Source organism: Podarcis cretensis, assembly GCF_951804945.1.
Source record: "Podarcis cretensis genome assembly, chromosome: 6".
NCBI lineage: Eukaryota > Metazoa > Chordata > Lepidosauria > Squamata > Lacertidae > Podarcis > Podarcis cretensis.
This window is the reverse complement of record NC_137175.1, coordinates 84,099,862-84,114,639: the sequence shown is the minus strand read 5'-3', so window position 1 is coordinate 84,114,639 and position 14,778 is coordinate 84,099,862. Positions and strand designations below refer to the sequence as shown.

The following is a 14,778-nucleotide window of genomic DNA, read 5'->3' as shown; positions in this document are numbered from 1 at the left end:
GATCTGGAGGTGTGGGCTGCCCCAAGCTTACTGCTGTGATAGAACACGAAGACACAAGAGCCCAGATTTTCAACTTTCCCCTATTCTGTCCTAGGCTGAAAATGCTGTGCAGCCTTATTGCAAGGTGCTATAGCAACTGCAAAATCCATCCCCTGGTCTCCAAAAAGAAAGCCAAAATCAGCATCTCTCAGAGGCCAGATGATGAGGGAATTAATAATACTACATCTGAAAGTTCAGGTGAGGAGATATCCTTAGCTGAGGTGTTTGTTTGTTTGGTTTTGTTTGTTTGTTTGCAAGGCCAGTAAGAATTTCACAAATTCAGTTAGGCTGGCTTCTGATTCAAGAATACTTTAGAGGCATACTTTTCATGGAAGGAGATAAATATTTTGCTTTCCTTCTGACCTTTCCCAATGTTTAATCAAAAGAGTTCATTCCATGTTTGCTCTGCACTACGGCAAAAACATCAAGGAAGGCCATCATGCTGCATTGCCAGGCATTTCTGGGTCATTTATTGCTAAATTATATTACTTAAAATGTGTATGATAATTATGATTAGCAGTGGTTGCATCAAATGTGGAATTTGTATCTTTGCATCAATCTATATTGATTTTTGTTGAAATGTAAACAACTTAGATTTTTTTTAATACTGTTTTTATTTATTCTCATGGTACAGAAGATAAATTTTGAGAAAACAATTCTTACAACAATAAACAAGAAGTAACTTGTCCTGATAAAATTATAGGTGTCTTATGAACATCTCCAAATGATGAGATCAGCAGCTATCTCGATTAGTCTTGTGCAAATATACAGCAGATATACAAAGTTCATATTGGCAATTAGCTTGCAACATGGAAAAGAGTCCACGAGCCAACCAAACATTATTTATTCAGCTCTCTTTTACCTAAAAAACAAACAAACCCAAAACCAAAATACCCTGAAGTCAATTTAAATAGAGACATGGTAAACAACAACAGCTATTACCAACAAAATTGATTTGAGGCATAAAGATGCAACAGGGAGAGCCATTTTGCTCCACTAACCCTTAAGAAAAAAAGGCTAGGGAAAATCTATAAGCAGCAATTCCATCCTCACAGATAGTACTCAAGTTAGGCGCTTGAAAGATTGTATGTCTTGAATGAACCCCCAAGTTGAATCCTTTCTACAAATGAAGATCTAGCACTTCAAGTACAAGGTTTCTAAGCTAACATACACTTTCCAAATATACTTTTCCAAATATACTTCCTGGTATAATGAGTTTGAAATATGCATGAATGAATTTCTTCCATGGTTCACAGGTAGTTTATCGTACAATCCTAAGTAGGTGTACTCAAAAGTAAGTTTCACAGAGTTCAGTGGGGGCTTACTCAAAAGGTAGCGTTACACAATTGCGGCATCAATTGCTTACCCCCTAATCCGTACACACTGTGGATACAACAGTTGTCCATTCTGACACTGTGCTCTAAAATCAGATGCTGAACTTGAAGGTGAGCTGAAATAGTACGCTTTGCACACAAACTCAACAAATTCTCCATGGAGGAAATACGGTCGATTGTCAAAGCTCCATCTTAGATCCAAGTGATTCTTTGCCATCTCTTCTGCTGATAAGGTGCACGGCTCTTGGAAAATGAATGCAGTGTTAATATTCTCATGGCACGACTTTAATTAGAAATGTTTGCTTTTTTCTGATCTATGTACTACAACATTCATTAAAGTGGTCAGTTGTAGTTTTAGTCAACAAGAGGGATGTGGGTGGTGCTGTGGTCTAAACCAGTGAGCCTCTTGGGCTTGCCGGTCAGAAGGTCGGCGGTTCGAATCCCCACAACGGAGTGAGCTCCCTTTGCTCTGTCCCAGCTCCTGCCAACCTAGCAGTTCGAAATCATGCCAGTGCAAGCAGATAAATAGATACTGCTGTGGCAGGAAGGTAAATGGTGCCAGAAGTGGTTTAGTCCTGCTGGCCACATGACCCAGAAAGCTGTCTGTGGACAAACGCCGGCTCTCTCAGCCTGAAAGCGAGATGAGCACCACAATCCCATAGTCACCTTTGACTGGACTTAACCGCCCAGGCATCCTTTACCTTTTACCTTTTTAGTCAACGGCAATCAATAAGTTACTTTCTGCATGCTCTCCTCCCTGAGCTATGAGCCATCCCCTTCTATAAAGCCTTACATCAAGTAATGTTGGCTTTTCCCAGCCTTTATTAGTTGAGCAACACCAGTCAGAAGCAGTGCGCAATGAATCAAGTTATTAAGGCATTTTCCAAGTTGTCACTATGCTGGGGGGGAAATAGCAACACTGTACAGTACCTATGCAAATTGGCGGGGTAGTCCAATGACCCATGGAACAGGACACTTTCCTCGAACCTTGCAAAAAATGGTATTCATGGCAACTATACTCTACTGATGAACCATGAGCATAGTCCGCTGTTAACAAGCCCATAACAACTCCATTTTTTATGGAAGGTGGAGAGCCACAGCTTTCATCTGGGTCTGCAAAATGAGAGCAATGTGTTTAAAAAGTGACCCTAAGAAAATAGTTTGCAGGACCAATTTGTGGCACCAGCCTTCTCCTCACAAGCCAGTTCTGAAGGAATACTCTTGGAGACATCTTGGAGTGTGTGTGTCCAATTGCCGTTTGTTCCGATTCGGTGCCAAACAGCAGATTTTCCTGGGCAAAGCAGCAAAGAAAATTCCTCTCTTGGTCAGGTTTAATAAGAAACGAAGCAGAATCGTATCATACAAATGTTGCTAAACTTTTGTAGTCAAGGGCTGCACTGACCAATTGTCAGCCCTCTGGGCTCTGCATGACAAAGTTGCAGTGGCCAATTTTTCTTTTTAAAAAAACACGTTTAGGGGCTGGGGAGGCACAAAAACATATTGGCATCTCAGAGGAGAGGTCCGTTAAAAAAATAAATACATTTTTAATTTAAAAAATAACCGATATTTTTAAAGAAAATAAAAAATGGGAAGTGGTGTGTGGTGTGTATGAGAGCAATCCGTATCTCCTTTTTTTAAAAAATAATAATTTTAGTTTCATTAAAAAAAACACCTAACTAAAATGGACAAATTTGGAGTAGCTTAAAGGGTATGAAAATGTTTTGGCATCAGAATATTACAGTAGAGAACAGATAGGAACAGTCATATAGATAAATAAAGCCACAAAAAAATGTATTGTGGAGCAGACTGAGTGCTGTAGATTAGCCATCCCTGGTATAGTGGGAAATGCACTGAGACTTGGAGTAGTGAAATCTGGATTGAAATGCCTTTTTCAGTGAAGTTTACAGGTGCACCTTATAGAAACCTTTATGTATCATACCGATCTACCACAGGGGTTTGTTAGGAAAGTAAAACCCAGTTGTGCCATTCTGAGCTTCTCTGAGGAAGAGTGTTGTGCAAATAGGATTCAAATTGATAGAGCACAAAACTGCAGATTAAACATAATGGGTGGAATTCAATGTAGTGTTACCTTTTGAAACACATTTGGGATATTTTAACTCTCCCCGATTGCACTGCGCCAGCAACTGAGCATCGCCAGTCAACGGTGGCAAAACGTATCCTGGCTTGCACACCAATTCAATAATGTCTCCGTGTAGGAAATATAATTCTTCTTCCAGGTTCCATTTCATTTCTACGTTATGATTTCTGATGTTTTCTTCATTGACCAAACATGGTTCTGCAGGGCAAAGGTCAATAATCAAGTGGCTTATACCAGGAACAAAGAACACAATAACTGGCATCCAATTATTCCCTCACATAAAAGCCTATCTGACCCAGAATGTTGATACTGGGGGGGGGGGGGAGATATCCTAAGCTGCTAGTCAATATGATCTGCTTTTCTCATACTATTCCACCCTAGAGACACTGACACAATCATGCCTGATGGTCAGCACTCTGCACGGCTTACAATAAATAAAAAGCACAGTAAGACATCAAACGTTAAAAACTTCCCTATATAGGGTTGCCTTCAGATGTCTTCTAAAAGTCATATACCGTATTTTTCGCTCCATAAGGTGCATCTGACCATAAGGCACACCTACTTTTTTTGGGGGGGGGGGAATTAAAGAAAAAAGATATGCGGCTCTTGGGGGCTTTTGCGGGAGGTGGGGGAAGTGAGAGAGCCTCGCTCTGTCCCTTCTCCCACCTCCCACAAAAGCCAGGGATAGCCGCACAAAGCCTCCCCAGGACAGCGGGATGAAGGCTCCCCGCTCCCCTGCGGTGGCTTCGCGGGCTACCCCAGAGCCGCTCAGGAGCTTGTCAGGCTGGCGGGGGAAGCCCGGGTCCCCCCCCCCCGGCCCAGGGAGCACACATTCGCTCCATAAGAAGCACAGACATTTTCCCTTAGATTTTAAGAGGGGGAAAGTGCGTCTTATGGAGCAAAAAATACGGTAGTTTTTATTTCCTTGACATCTGAAGGGAGGGGATTCCACAAGGTGGGCGCCACTACCGAAAAGACCCTCTGCTGGGTTCCCTGTAACCTCACTTTTCACAGTGAGGGAATCGCTGGATCTCAGTATCTGGGCTGAATGATGCTCCTTCAGGTATACAAGGCCAAAGCTGCTTAGGACTTTAAAAGGTCAGCACCAACGCTTTGGATTCTGCTTGGAAATGTACTAGGAGCTAATTTAGATCCTTTAAGACTGGTGTTTTATGCAGTGTTTTTTTCTGGGGGGGGGACATAGGGGTACGCATACCCCTAAACATTTTGTGAATCTTTGTATGTTTGTCCATATACTGTATACTGAATTGAACTATAAAATGGTGGTTTTCTTGTGTCAAAATGAGAGTACCTCTACTGTAAACATTTTTTTTAAAGAAAAAAAGCACTGGTTATATAGTCCCAGCAGCCTCTCCCAGTCAACGGTCTGGCAGCCGCTTTCGGGATTAGTTGTAGTTTCTGAGTTACCTTCAAAGGTAGCCCCACAGAGAGCACCTTGTAGTAATTCCTACATTCTCCTCCAATACTTACCTAAACAAACTGGGGGGGTTGTCCAGTTTCCTTGGACACAGCGAATTGTGTTAGGTCCTTCTATCAGATGGAAGGGTTTACATCTGTATTCCACTACAGAACCAGTTTTGTAGCTTGCCAGTGAAGGATTGATGTTATTAAAAATAAAACTGTTTTCAACTATGGGTAGGGAACTGCAGCTCCCTTCAGTTTGTAAGCCGCGACGACCTTCTGTGCTTCCTGTCCTGCCAACATCTGAAAAATAAAAAAGGAATGGAAACAGAAGTCTTTTCATTGGCATCCATGTGTTTTATCAAATAATCATACAAATGACACTCTCAATTTCAATTTCCTTCTGCATCTTTGCAGTTTCCACTTTGTCATGTTGAACGAGCATTAAGATTAACTTGTGTGAGGTTCTGAGAGACAGTGGAGAAATTTCAGAATTCACCCACAACAAACTTCCTGGGTGCTGGTCAAACTCCTTGTCATGGAAAGAGGGCAATTCTGATATTTGTGAATTCCTACATGGCATTGTCTCATCTGTACCTCTTGACTTACGTGCTGATTGGCATTTAGCTATCCACTAGATTTTGTACTTTTTTGAATGTTAGAATGTAGCTCCTTTAGTTTTGTTGTTGTTGTTAATAAATTTTTTATGTATATATAGTTTAAATTCTATCAATGTTTAATTGTTTTTCCCTATGTTTTTAGCTGTTCTTATTTTTATCTGTAAGCTTCCTTGACTCCCTGTTAGGAAAAAAGGCAGGGCATAAATAAATACATAATAACAATAATAGTAATAAATTCTGGTTTATCAATAGTTCCGTAGTTCATACAGAAAGACCCTTAGCATTTGATATTCATGAATTAATTTAGCCTTTTGATAAAAATAGGCATTCTCTCAGCTGTTGATGAATGTGAAGGGTATCCAAGATATGCTTATTTAACTGGCTTGAGGGGTTTTTTGTGCCATCTGAAAACAAAACACTTTCTTATCCACAAATTGGACCTTAGGCTGGTTTGAAAAGAGAGGTGATACTGGTGGTTATTAGCTCCTTTAGTTAAGAATGCATCGAACTGTGTATTTTGAAAATGCACGTTTAAATATGCATTAAAATGTTGGGAAGATTACAGCACAAATGGAACAGAGTTACAGGTAAAAACTTGTAAGAGTGATAGGGACCCAAACAGGCATGTTTGCCAGTCCCTAATAGGACTGTAAAGGCTGCTCCTTCAAGGCAAATGAGGCACAGCTGAATTGTCCTGTTTGCCCTCATCCTGCCCCCATCTGCCTGCCTTCTTCCTCACAACCCGTCATCAGGTGGGCTCCACTTATCATTGGCTCTAGCTTCACCTGTTGTTGGTCCACTGCATAATTTAGGGCCAAGAGGAGGAGGAAGAGGAGTTTGGACTTGATATCCCGCCTTTCACTCCCCTGAAGGAGTCTCAAAGCTGCTAACATTCTCCTTTTCCTTCCTCTCCCACAACAAACACTCTGTGAGGTGAGTGAGGCTGAGAGACTTCAGAGAAGTGTGACTGGCCCAAGGCCACCCAGCAGCTGCATGTGGAGGAGCGGGGAAGCGAACCCGGTTCACCAGATTACGAGTCCACCACTCTTAACCACTACACCACACTGGCTCTCCAGAGTGTGTGCTAAGAGAGAGGCTCCAATTCTAGGTCCGTACTCAAAAGCTCTAAATTGACAACCTTCCAAAACGTAAAGGTCTTTTAAATCCCCAGTGTCCAGTTTCGCAAGACAACTGACCGATGCATTTGGGAGGCGAAGTCCACCTGCCATTCTCACATCGGATTTCTTCGTCTCCTGCAATCTGAAAGGGATGCTCACACTCCAAACGCAATGTGTCTCCGTGGCGGAAGGTTCTTAAACTGGCTAGCACATTGGCATGAGGGGGCTGAGGCGGAGGAGGACACTTGTTTCTTCTTTCTGGTTAAAAATGGGCGGAGGGGAAAGAATCAGGTTAGGTTCTATAACATCATACAATCCTTTAGAAATCCCAGAATTGTATGTTTGGAAGAGTAACTCTCCTCCCCAGTAAGAATAGCTACTTATGATTAGCCAGACGAAGGATTTCTCATGTCTCTAAACCACAGCTGTCAATGTTTCCCTTTTTTAAGGGAAATTCCCTTATTCTGAATAGGATTCCTCATAAGAAAAGGGAAAAGTTGACAGCTATGCTCTAAACATAGATCAGGGTAAAACAGCTTACAAAATCAGGGTTTATTTGTACACATATTTCTTCTGTTAAATTCAGCAAATCAATAAAAGGCAGCTCTCACTCCTCAAACAGCAAAAATGGAGAAAGGATGCCAAACTGGCTTTCAAATAGCAGAAAATTAAATTCATCCATTTTCAGACGAACAAGCAGTTCAAAAACCAAACATCCCTGCTACATAAAGACATGTAAACATTCAAAGTCTTTTCATCAGATGATTCAGCTTATTCTTCCCATTTTTCAAGATATATAAAAGAAAAATCATTGGCTGTGGTACTGATATTATGGGGGGACGGAGATTAAAAAGGGGGGAGCCGCTTTGCAGAATGCAGAAAATCCCTAGTTCCAATGTCATCATGAATTACCTTCACAAACTGGAGGTTCTGGGTACCAGCCAAAGTAATAGCACTGAATTAATTCTGACCCCTTTAATGAATAACCTTCCAAGCAGAAGAACTGAACCACATTTCCTTCTTCGTAGCTTCCCTTGTTGGGATCGACACCTCCATGTTCGACAGGACTCAGTGCCGAACATCCCAATTCTAAGAAGAAATGCAAGAATGAAAAAGAGCAAGGCTTCCATTTTCCATTTTTGAAAATGCCAGGTCCTTTGCCTGAACTTTTGCTTTAGCCCAAGCAAATGTTGTACAAGGCAAAGCCAAGACAGTCGCAGAAGAAGCATTGGAAATTCAACATACTGGTGCATTTGGGAGTCAGGGACCAGCCTTGAGGTTCACAATGTGCTTCTTCCATTGTGTGGCCTCCCGCCGTACGATATCCGTCATCACATTCATATTTGAGCTTTTCCTTTCGGCTGAACGTTCTCTGGGCTGTGTGGTAGCGGCCATGCACCAGGTCTGGTGCTGAGCACGTCTCTTAAAAACAAGAAGTGGATTGATGTCTTCAGCATGAAATGGCAGAGCTACCAAATGGACATTGGGAATAAGAAAGGAAGCAGGGGCAGGGTGGAGAATATATTCACTATTCCAGGCATATTGTATTGCAGGCATACAGAACCAAAACATTTCGTGGGTTTATCTTGGATTCTTTTTTTCAGGCCATGACTGATCTGGGAGCAAAGTATAACTGGCAGGTGAGTGTGCAGACAAACAAAACAGGTGCAACACAATAGGATCAGCTTGGTCTCAGCTGATCTTAGATTGATTCTCAAGGCCTCCATTTGTGGCTGTAGAGAGCAAGGTGCAATCGTACTTGTGTTAGTTCATATTGGTGAACAACATAAATTTAACATCAGCTCAAAGTAATTGACTCCCAACTGGGTGGAAATGCAGTATAAAAACACATTCCCATTAGCTCCCCAAAACTGTGCGGCTAAATCAAGTAAATTTATTCGTAATTGTCAGATTGCATCATTTAAACCAACCACTCATATGCATTACGTTCCCATTCCCTCCTTGGCTCCTTTGGGAGGACCAGAGAGATATAAATCTAAACTTCCTCCTATGCATGTTTAGCCAAAAGTAAGTCCTACTGAGTTCAATGGGACTTACTGTCAAGTAAGAAAGGACTCAGCTAGACTGGTAAAGAAAAAGCAATTTATATGTGCGATATAACATTGTACCACTAGACAGTGATGTGGAGTACCGTTTTTCTGTACCTGTTTTCCTTTAAGTTTACAACGTTTTAAACTGAAACGCTTCTTTGATGTGACTAGATCCAGCCAAAGTGTACACCGAACTACAGTCTTAAATTGTGACATTTCGGTCAATTTGTGGTATCTTGTGTCCCCTAACCTTGCTGCAATCACCATATGAAACAAAACAAAAAAAGATCCCTTGCTTTTTCGGGACAGCCCCTTTTGCAAAGCAAATTCATTTAAAAAGGACTTTTGCTTTTATGACCTTACCAATCATATACAGCAGTGAACATGCCCCTGTTTTCTGTGCCATATTTCTAGTGGAGATTGCTAGAGACAGTCGCTTGGTTTTACTGACAATGCAGGGAAAAGAGCAGGCTGGCAGCTCCCTCTACTGGCAAGCTAGCCCAGTGATGAAAAAAATAATAATACTGGACGCAATAATGCTGGAAAACATCCTGGTTGCCGTAAATACCCAGTTTGAGGCCCCAGCCCCCTACAAACACCACCAATTTAAGAAGCACATTTTACAAAGTGTTAATTTTAAATGTCTTTCCAGTTTAGTTGTATTGCACAGGTGCAACAAGGGGGAAGCGAACCCTTTCAGATTCCTCCTTCCAGCAATTATCATCTAGAAAATGCCAAGCAGCAGGTTGCAGTTACTTACCTCGGATGTGCAAACAGCAGCTATTTTCCCTTCTCTCCTTGAATGGTACTAATTCCAGCTAGTCATTTATAAGAACTCTGTAACTGAGTTAGTGCCTGGGTTTACTTTTTCTTCCCTCCTCCCTTCCAATCTCTTTTCCTTTTGCGCAATGTATTTTTTTATTGCAAGCCTGGGCTATCAAATGACTCATCTTTGTAAGCTGTTCTGCTCCCCTCCAAGAAAATTCAAGAGCTAAAAGGCTTTTCTTGAGAATTCTGCTTCCAAAGTGTTTTGTTCTAGACTAGTTTTGTGCCCATCCACAAATTCACTTGAAATAGCCATACAAAAACAAGATTCCTTATCCAAGGTAAAAAAAAAAAAATTCCCATGAAATTATCTCTGCTGGATGATCACCAAATACATCAGGTGAGAACATAGCTTTCAACCTTAGGAACAACTCTTCAGGTGGGGTGGGAGGGGAAATATTATCTAAAGCCATACCTGTTGTTTCTGTACACTGTGGCTGAGCTGACCATCCACCTTCAAGACACTGTATAGTTTTATCCCTGAGACCTCCAGGAATCTGATAACCTGAATTACAACTGTATTGCAGTCTCTCCCAGATTTTGTAGGACATTTTCGTATCCGTGAAAACACCATTCTCCAAGGTGGGTTTGGTACATTTCTCTAAACAATCAGGTGTGTTGAATGAAAAGATGGAGAAAGCATTAGGCGATCCCTTCATTAACACATCTAGGTGGCATAGAATTTGTACTGATGGAAATGACCAGGAAGCACTCATCTTAACATGCCTATAGCTCTATAAGCTACAGTACCCAGCAGAACTGGCCCAATATATTTGGGCACCCAAGGTGGACCGCCAAATGGCATCATTCAGAGAAGGGGTGAGGCAAGATCTACATCAGGGGCAAGGGAGGGAGAACGATTGACATTGGGATTTGCTTCCTTAGTGAACCCTGCCATCTGAGGCAGTTCCCCCCTTCCACTGACCTCATGGGTAGGCCGACCCTAGTATCCAGGATGATTGGGTGCCACAAGCAGGGCATCATATAGTATAGGAAACGAGATGAAGTGCACTGTAAAGGTAAAGGGACCCCTGACCATTAGGTCCAGTCGTGACCGACTCTGGGGTTGCGGTGCTCATCTCGCTTTATTGGCCGAGGGAGCCGGCGTACAGCTTCCGGGTCATGTGGCCAGCATGACTAAGCCACTTCTGGCAAACCAGAGCAGAGCACGGAAACGCCGTTTACCTTCCTGCCGGAGCAGTACCTATTTATCTACTTGCACTTTGACGTGCTTTTGAACTGCTAGGTTGGCAGGAGCAGGGATCGAGCAACGGGAGCTCACCCCGTCGCGGGGATCTGAACCGCCGACCTTCTGATCGGCAAGCCCCAGGCTCAGTGGTTTAACCCACAGCGCCACCCGTGTCCCTCTGAAGTGTACAGTAGCTCTACTTAAAAATGTAACTTTTTTTCACCTTTGAGCACCTCTCTTCTTAGCCTTCATTTCTTCCTCCCCCCCTTTGGCAGTAGCTAAGCAGAACAAAGCAAAAGGAGTCTCTTACCAGTTAGAAATGTTAATGATCACACTGAGACAACAAAGAATCCATTTCTAGGAATGAAGGTACTCCCAAGTTCTTCTCCTAGCTGTTCACCACCCAGTTCCTCCCAACGCCGGTTTTCTGAACTATGTCCCTCTGCAAACCACTGTTCCAAATCTATACTGTCCTCCTGCTCCTGGGAAGATTCAGGATCCTGAGCAGCAGGGGGAGGGGAAGGCTCTCACCATTCCTCCTCAGTGCAGCCCTTCTCAGCACGGTCCCTGACACTATATTCAGAAATCCTTTGCAGATGTGGAGCTGAGGATTTGCACACTGCACTTTTCCATAAGGGGATTTCCACAGAAGCTGCTACTTTGCATGCACGAAATGGTGTGTGCGCATGGAGCAACCTCCCCAAGAACGTAATGGTGAAGCAGCACCCAGCAGGAGTGAACTCCTTTCTCACCAGCTGATGAGCGGAGGGTTCAATCCTGCTCTCTGCAGGGATCTTTGTTGGAACATTCCCCACAGGGAACACACAGGTGTGTGCATATCATCAAGTGACATTGAGCAGATTAACAGGTGGGAGTGGCTAGGGTAATATTGCCTTATGGATCAAAATTGGTCCAAGGGGCATCGGTTCCCCACCTCTGCTACATGCAAAGAAATCTGTTATATTTGGAAAGGCAAATCACATTGACTTACGGTAGCATTTAGGGACTGGGGCCCAGCCTCTCATCGTGCAGTTGATCTTTCCATTTTGACTTCCACTTTCTGTGGTATAGCCAGGCAAACAGAAATAGGAAAGCTTCTCATCTTGCTTCATTGGAAAGTAATAGTTTTTAAAACTATAGTAATATGGGGCAATATTTCCATTTTTTATGCTTGGTAAGTCACAAAGCCTGCCTAGAAAAAATATTCAGTGGGAGGTGTTAATTATTCAGCATACAAACACGCTTTAAGAAACAACGTGGAGTTCAAATTCAGTTCAGGTACCCCTAACTGCAGAGCGGAGCGATCTGAAATTCAGCAGGCAGCCACTGAGAAAAGAGCCCTTTTTCGGAAGGCACTCTCCAAGGAAGCCCGCTTTATCCAATTGTTTGGTTGAAATGTGCCTATTTCAGTAGTAGAGTGGCTGATGCATTTTATTTGGATTACGCGTCCTGCACAGATGTGAGCTTTTTTTAATTACAGTGGTACCTCGGATTACATACGCTTCAGGTTACATGCACTTCAGGTTATAGACTCTGCTAACCCAGAAATATTACCTCAGGTTAAGAACTTTGCTTCAGGATAAGAACAGAAATCGCGCGGCGGCGCAGTAGCAGTGGGAGGCCCCATTAGCTAAAGTGGTGCTACAGGTTAAGAACGGACCTCCGGAACGAATTAAGTATGTAACCAGAGGTAAAAAGGTAAAGGTACCCCTGCCCATACGGGCCAGTCTTGACAGACTCTGGGGTTGTGCGCCCATCTCACTTAAGAGGCCAGGGGCCAGCGCTGTCCGGAGACACTTCCGGGTCACGTGGCCAGCGTGACATCGCTGCTCTGGCGAGCCAGAGCCGCACACGGAAACGCCGTTTACCTTCCCGCTGGTAAGCGGTCCCTATTTATCTACTTGCACCCGGAGGTGCTTTCGAACTGCTAGGTTGGCAGGCGCTGGGACCGAGCAGCGGGAGCGCACCCCGCCGCAGGGATTCGAACCGCCGACCTTTCGATCGGCAAGTCCTAGGCGCTGAGGCTTTAACCCACAGCGCCACCTGCATCCCTGTAACCAGAGGTACCACTGTATAATAAAATGTTTCTGGTGTTAAAAGTATCAACACATTCCAGTCATGCAGAACGAGGGCTTTTTTTCAGTCAGAACTCACCAGAACTCAATTCCGGCACCTCTCAGATGGGCACCACTGCCATTCTGAGATGGTGGTTGGATTTTTTAAAAATCCAAGCACATACTCTCAACTGGATCACCCTTCAGCTGCATGCTTATTGACACTCTCATCGCAAAAAAGTTTGACTCAGAACTTTGTGTGAAGGGAACGAGGTGTTTCTTTTTATTTGGAATTTGCATTTATTTATTTAAAAATTTGTTTTATTTTGACAAAGTAAAAACCATAAATAAATAAGAATAAAAGTGTGCACCCCACCACCGAGACCACTCCATTGTAACTATCCAACCTCCCAAATTTTCAACACCTCTTGCGAGTTTGACCCCTTTCCGCTTTAATAGTCCAAATTCTACAAAAACCCTCCATATCTCCTCAAAATCACTTCTGCATATTCCCGGTCTTACCTTAATGGCACATGTTAATGTATCATTAATAACTATATCCCACACCTCTTTATACCATTCTTCCATTTAATATTCTGCTTGCCCCTTCTACTTCCTAGCTATAATAATTTGTGTAGCTGTCAATAAATTTATGAGCAAGTCCTTCATAGCCTGTGAACCTCCCACCCCATCATAAATTGATAATAATTCTACCTCTGGACTTTCAGTCAGCAGGGTTTGTATTTTTGCACTTGGTGTCTGCCTCTTCAACATTACTTTTTGTAAAACTAATTTAAAAAAAAACACCTTACCTTTGCAGAAGCCATGCAAAACATCTCCAGCAAGCCATCTATATGCTTGGTAATTTTCATTCAATAATACTCTCCAACATTTCCTCCAGAACATTCATTTCAAGGTCTGGTGCTTTTGACTTCTATAGCAACAGCTAGGCTAGTTGGAAGCGAGTTGTAGCATAAAGCATTTGGAAGGCACCAACTTGGGGAAGACTGGTATACTGGAAGGTGCATTCATATATACATTGGCCCGCATTATTATACTGATAGATTTTTGTTATTTTAAATTACAAAATAGGGAAGAGAACATACAGATTTTATACTTTTTAAAGTATACTGAATCAGTTCATTTTGATAATTTGTGGGCATTTATTGAAACATACCAATTGCAACTACCTCTACAAAGTGGAAAAACACTTTTTAGAATACACAAGCCAGGTTTTTTTTAGCATCCATAGCAACAAAGGATTCAGTGTTTTTACCTTCTGCAAGACAGTCTCCCAATATAGCCAATGTAAATGGGAAAATCCAGTTCTTATATCCCATCTCGAGTAGCTCCTGCAAGCTTGTATTATCCCAAATGCTTGTGATTTACTCAGGACATTTAGTTACTCATTTATCAGGAAAGCCCCCCTGGTTGTTTCCACAGTGTTAAAGTTTATTCTTTTAATAGAACTGTGTGTACCTATCGCTTCCCTTGGCATCTCAACAATATTCCTGCCTGATAGGCAGGTATGCATCTGGTAGAACTGGCTCAGAAGTTAAAACCTGAAACCATAGGTGGCCAATGTGGACTACAACTCCAATCATGTCTGGCTGGGGTTAATGGGAGTTGGAGTCAAGAATATCTGGAGTGCCTCAGGTTCATTGTCGCTGCTTTAGCTATGTTGTTTCAGAGAGGGGACCAGAGAATGAAAAAAGAAGCAAAATGATTTGCTGATGGGCAATGAAAGATTGATTTCTACCAGCATAAGGGAGAACTCTTTAGAAGTCATTTCTCGGTGGTATTTTACCCCAGTACATCTGGATCATGGGTAAAGTATCAGGATCACCTTTGTGCTAGGAGAGAGCAGGGGTCTTATTGGCATATGCAGTAGTGCTGTGCTCAAGTTCAGAAATTTTGGAAACAAGTATACTACACTTGTAGGTAAAAATGATCTTGGATCCTAAACTATTTATTTTGTCTATTTTGGATAAAAGTAATGAGAAAGGTAGCACTTACAACTAATATGGT

General features: G+C 42.5%; 1 protein-coding gene across 3 annotated transcripts; it reads right to left on the bottom strand.

The window, feature by feature from the left end:
- Positions 1-634: 634 nt before the first annotated feature.
- Positions 635-14,152, bottom strand: F13B (coagulation factor XIII B chain). Of its 3 annotated transcripts, none has more exons than XM_079981413.1 (11): positions 14,027-14,152; positions 11,688-11,888; positions 9,923-10,108; positions 7,877-8,053; positions 7,544-7,720; positions 6,710-6,889; positions 4,963-5,196; positions 3,463-3,669; positions 2,304-2,486; positions 1,406-1,616; positions 635-901 (listed from the first exon to the last, which is right to left on the bottom strand). In XM_079981413.1, exons 1-11 carry the CDS (start codon positions 14,088-14,090, stop codon positions 898-900), a joined length of 1,824 nt encoding a protein of 607 aa, XP_079837539.1. In that variant the 5' UTR covers positions 14,091-14,152; the 3' UTR covers positions 635-897. The 3 variants fall into 3 exon arrangements, with proteins under 3 accessions (XP_079837539.1, XP_079837540.1, XP_079837541.1); XM_079981414.1 differs by having other exon boundaries at positions 11,688-11,884; positions 14,027-14,114; XM_079981415.1 differs by lacking the exon at positions 11,688-11,888 and having other exon boundaries at positions 14,027-14,126.
- Between the last annotated feature and the right edge of the window lie 626 nt (positions 14,153-14,778).

What these genes read in the sequence shown, in the direction of transcription:
- F13B (XM_079981413.1), bottom strand. Translation starts at nt 14,090, where the DNA reads ATGGGATATAAGAACTGGATTTTCCCATTTACATTGGCTATATTGGGA. An exon ending in CCCAGTCCCTAAATGCTACC is followed by an intron (nt 10,109 to 11,687) that starts GTAAGTCAATGT and finishes CTGATTGTTTAG; the next exon opens with AGAAATGTACCAAACCCACC. An exon ending in CCTGACTCCCAAATGCACCA is followed by an intron (nt 7,721 to 7,876) that starts GTATGTTGAATT and finishes ATTTCTTCTTAG; the next exon opens with AATTGGGATGTTCGGCACTG.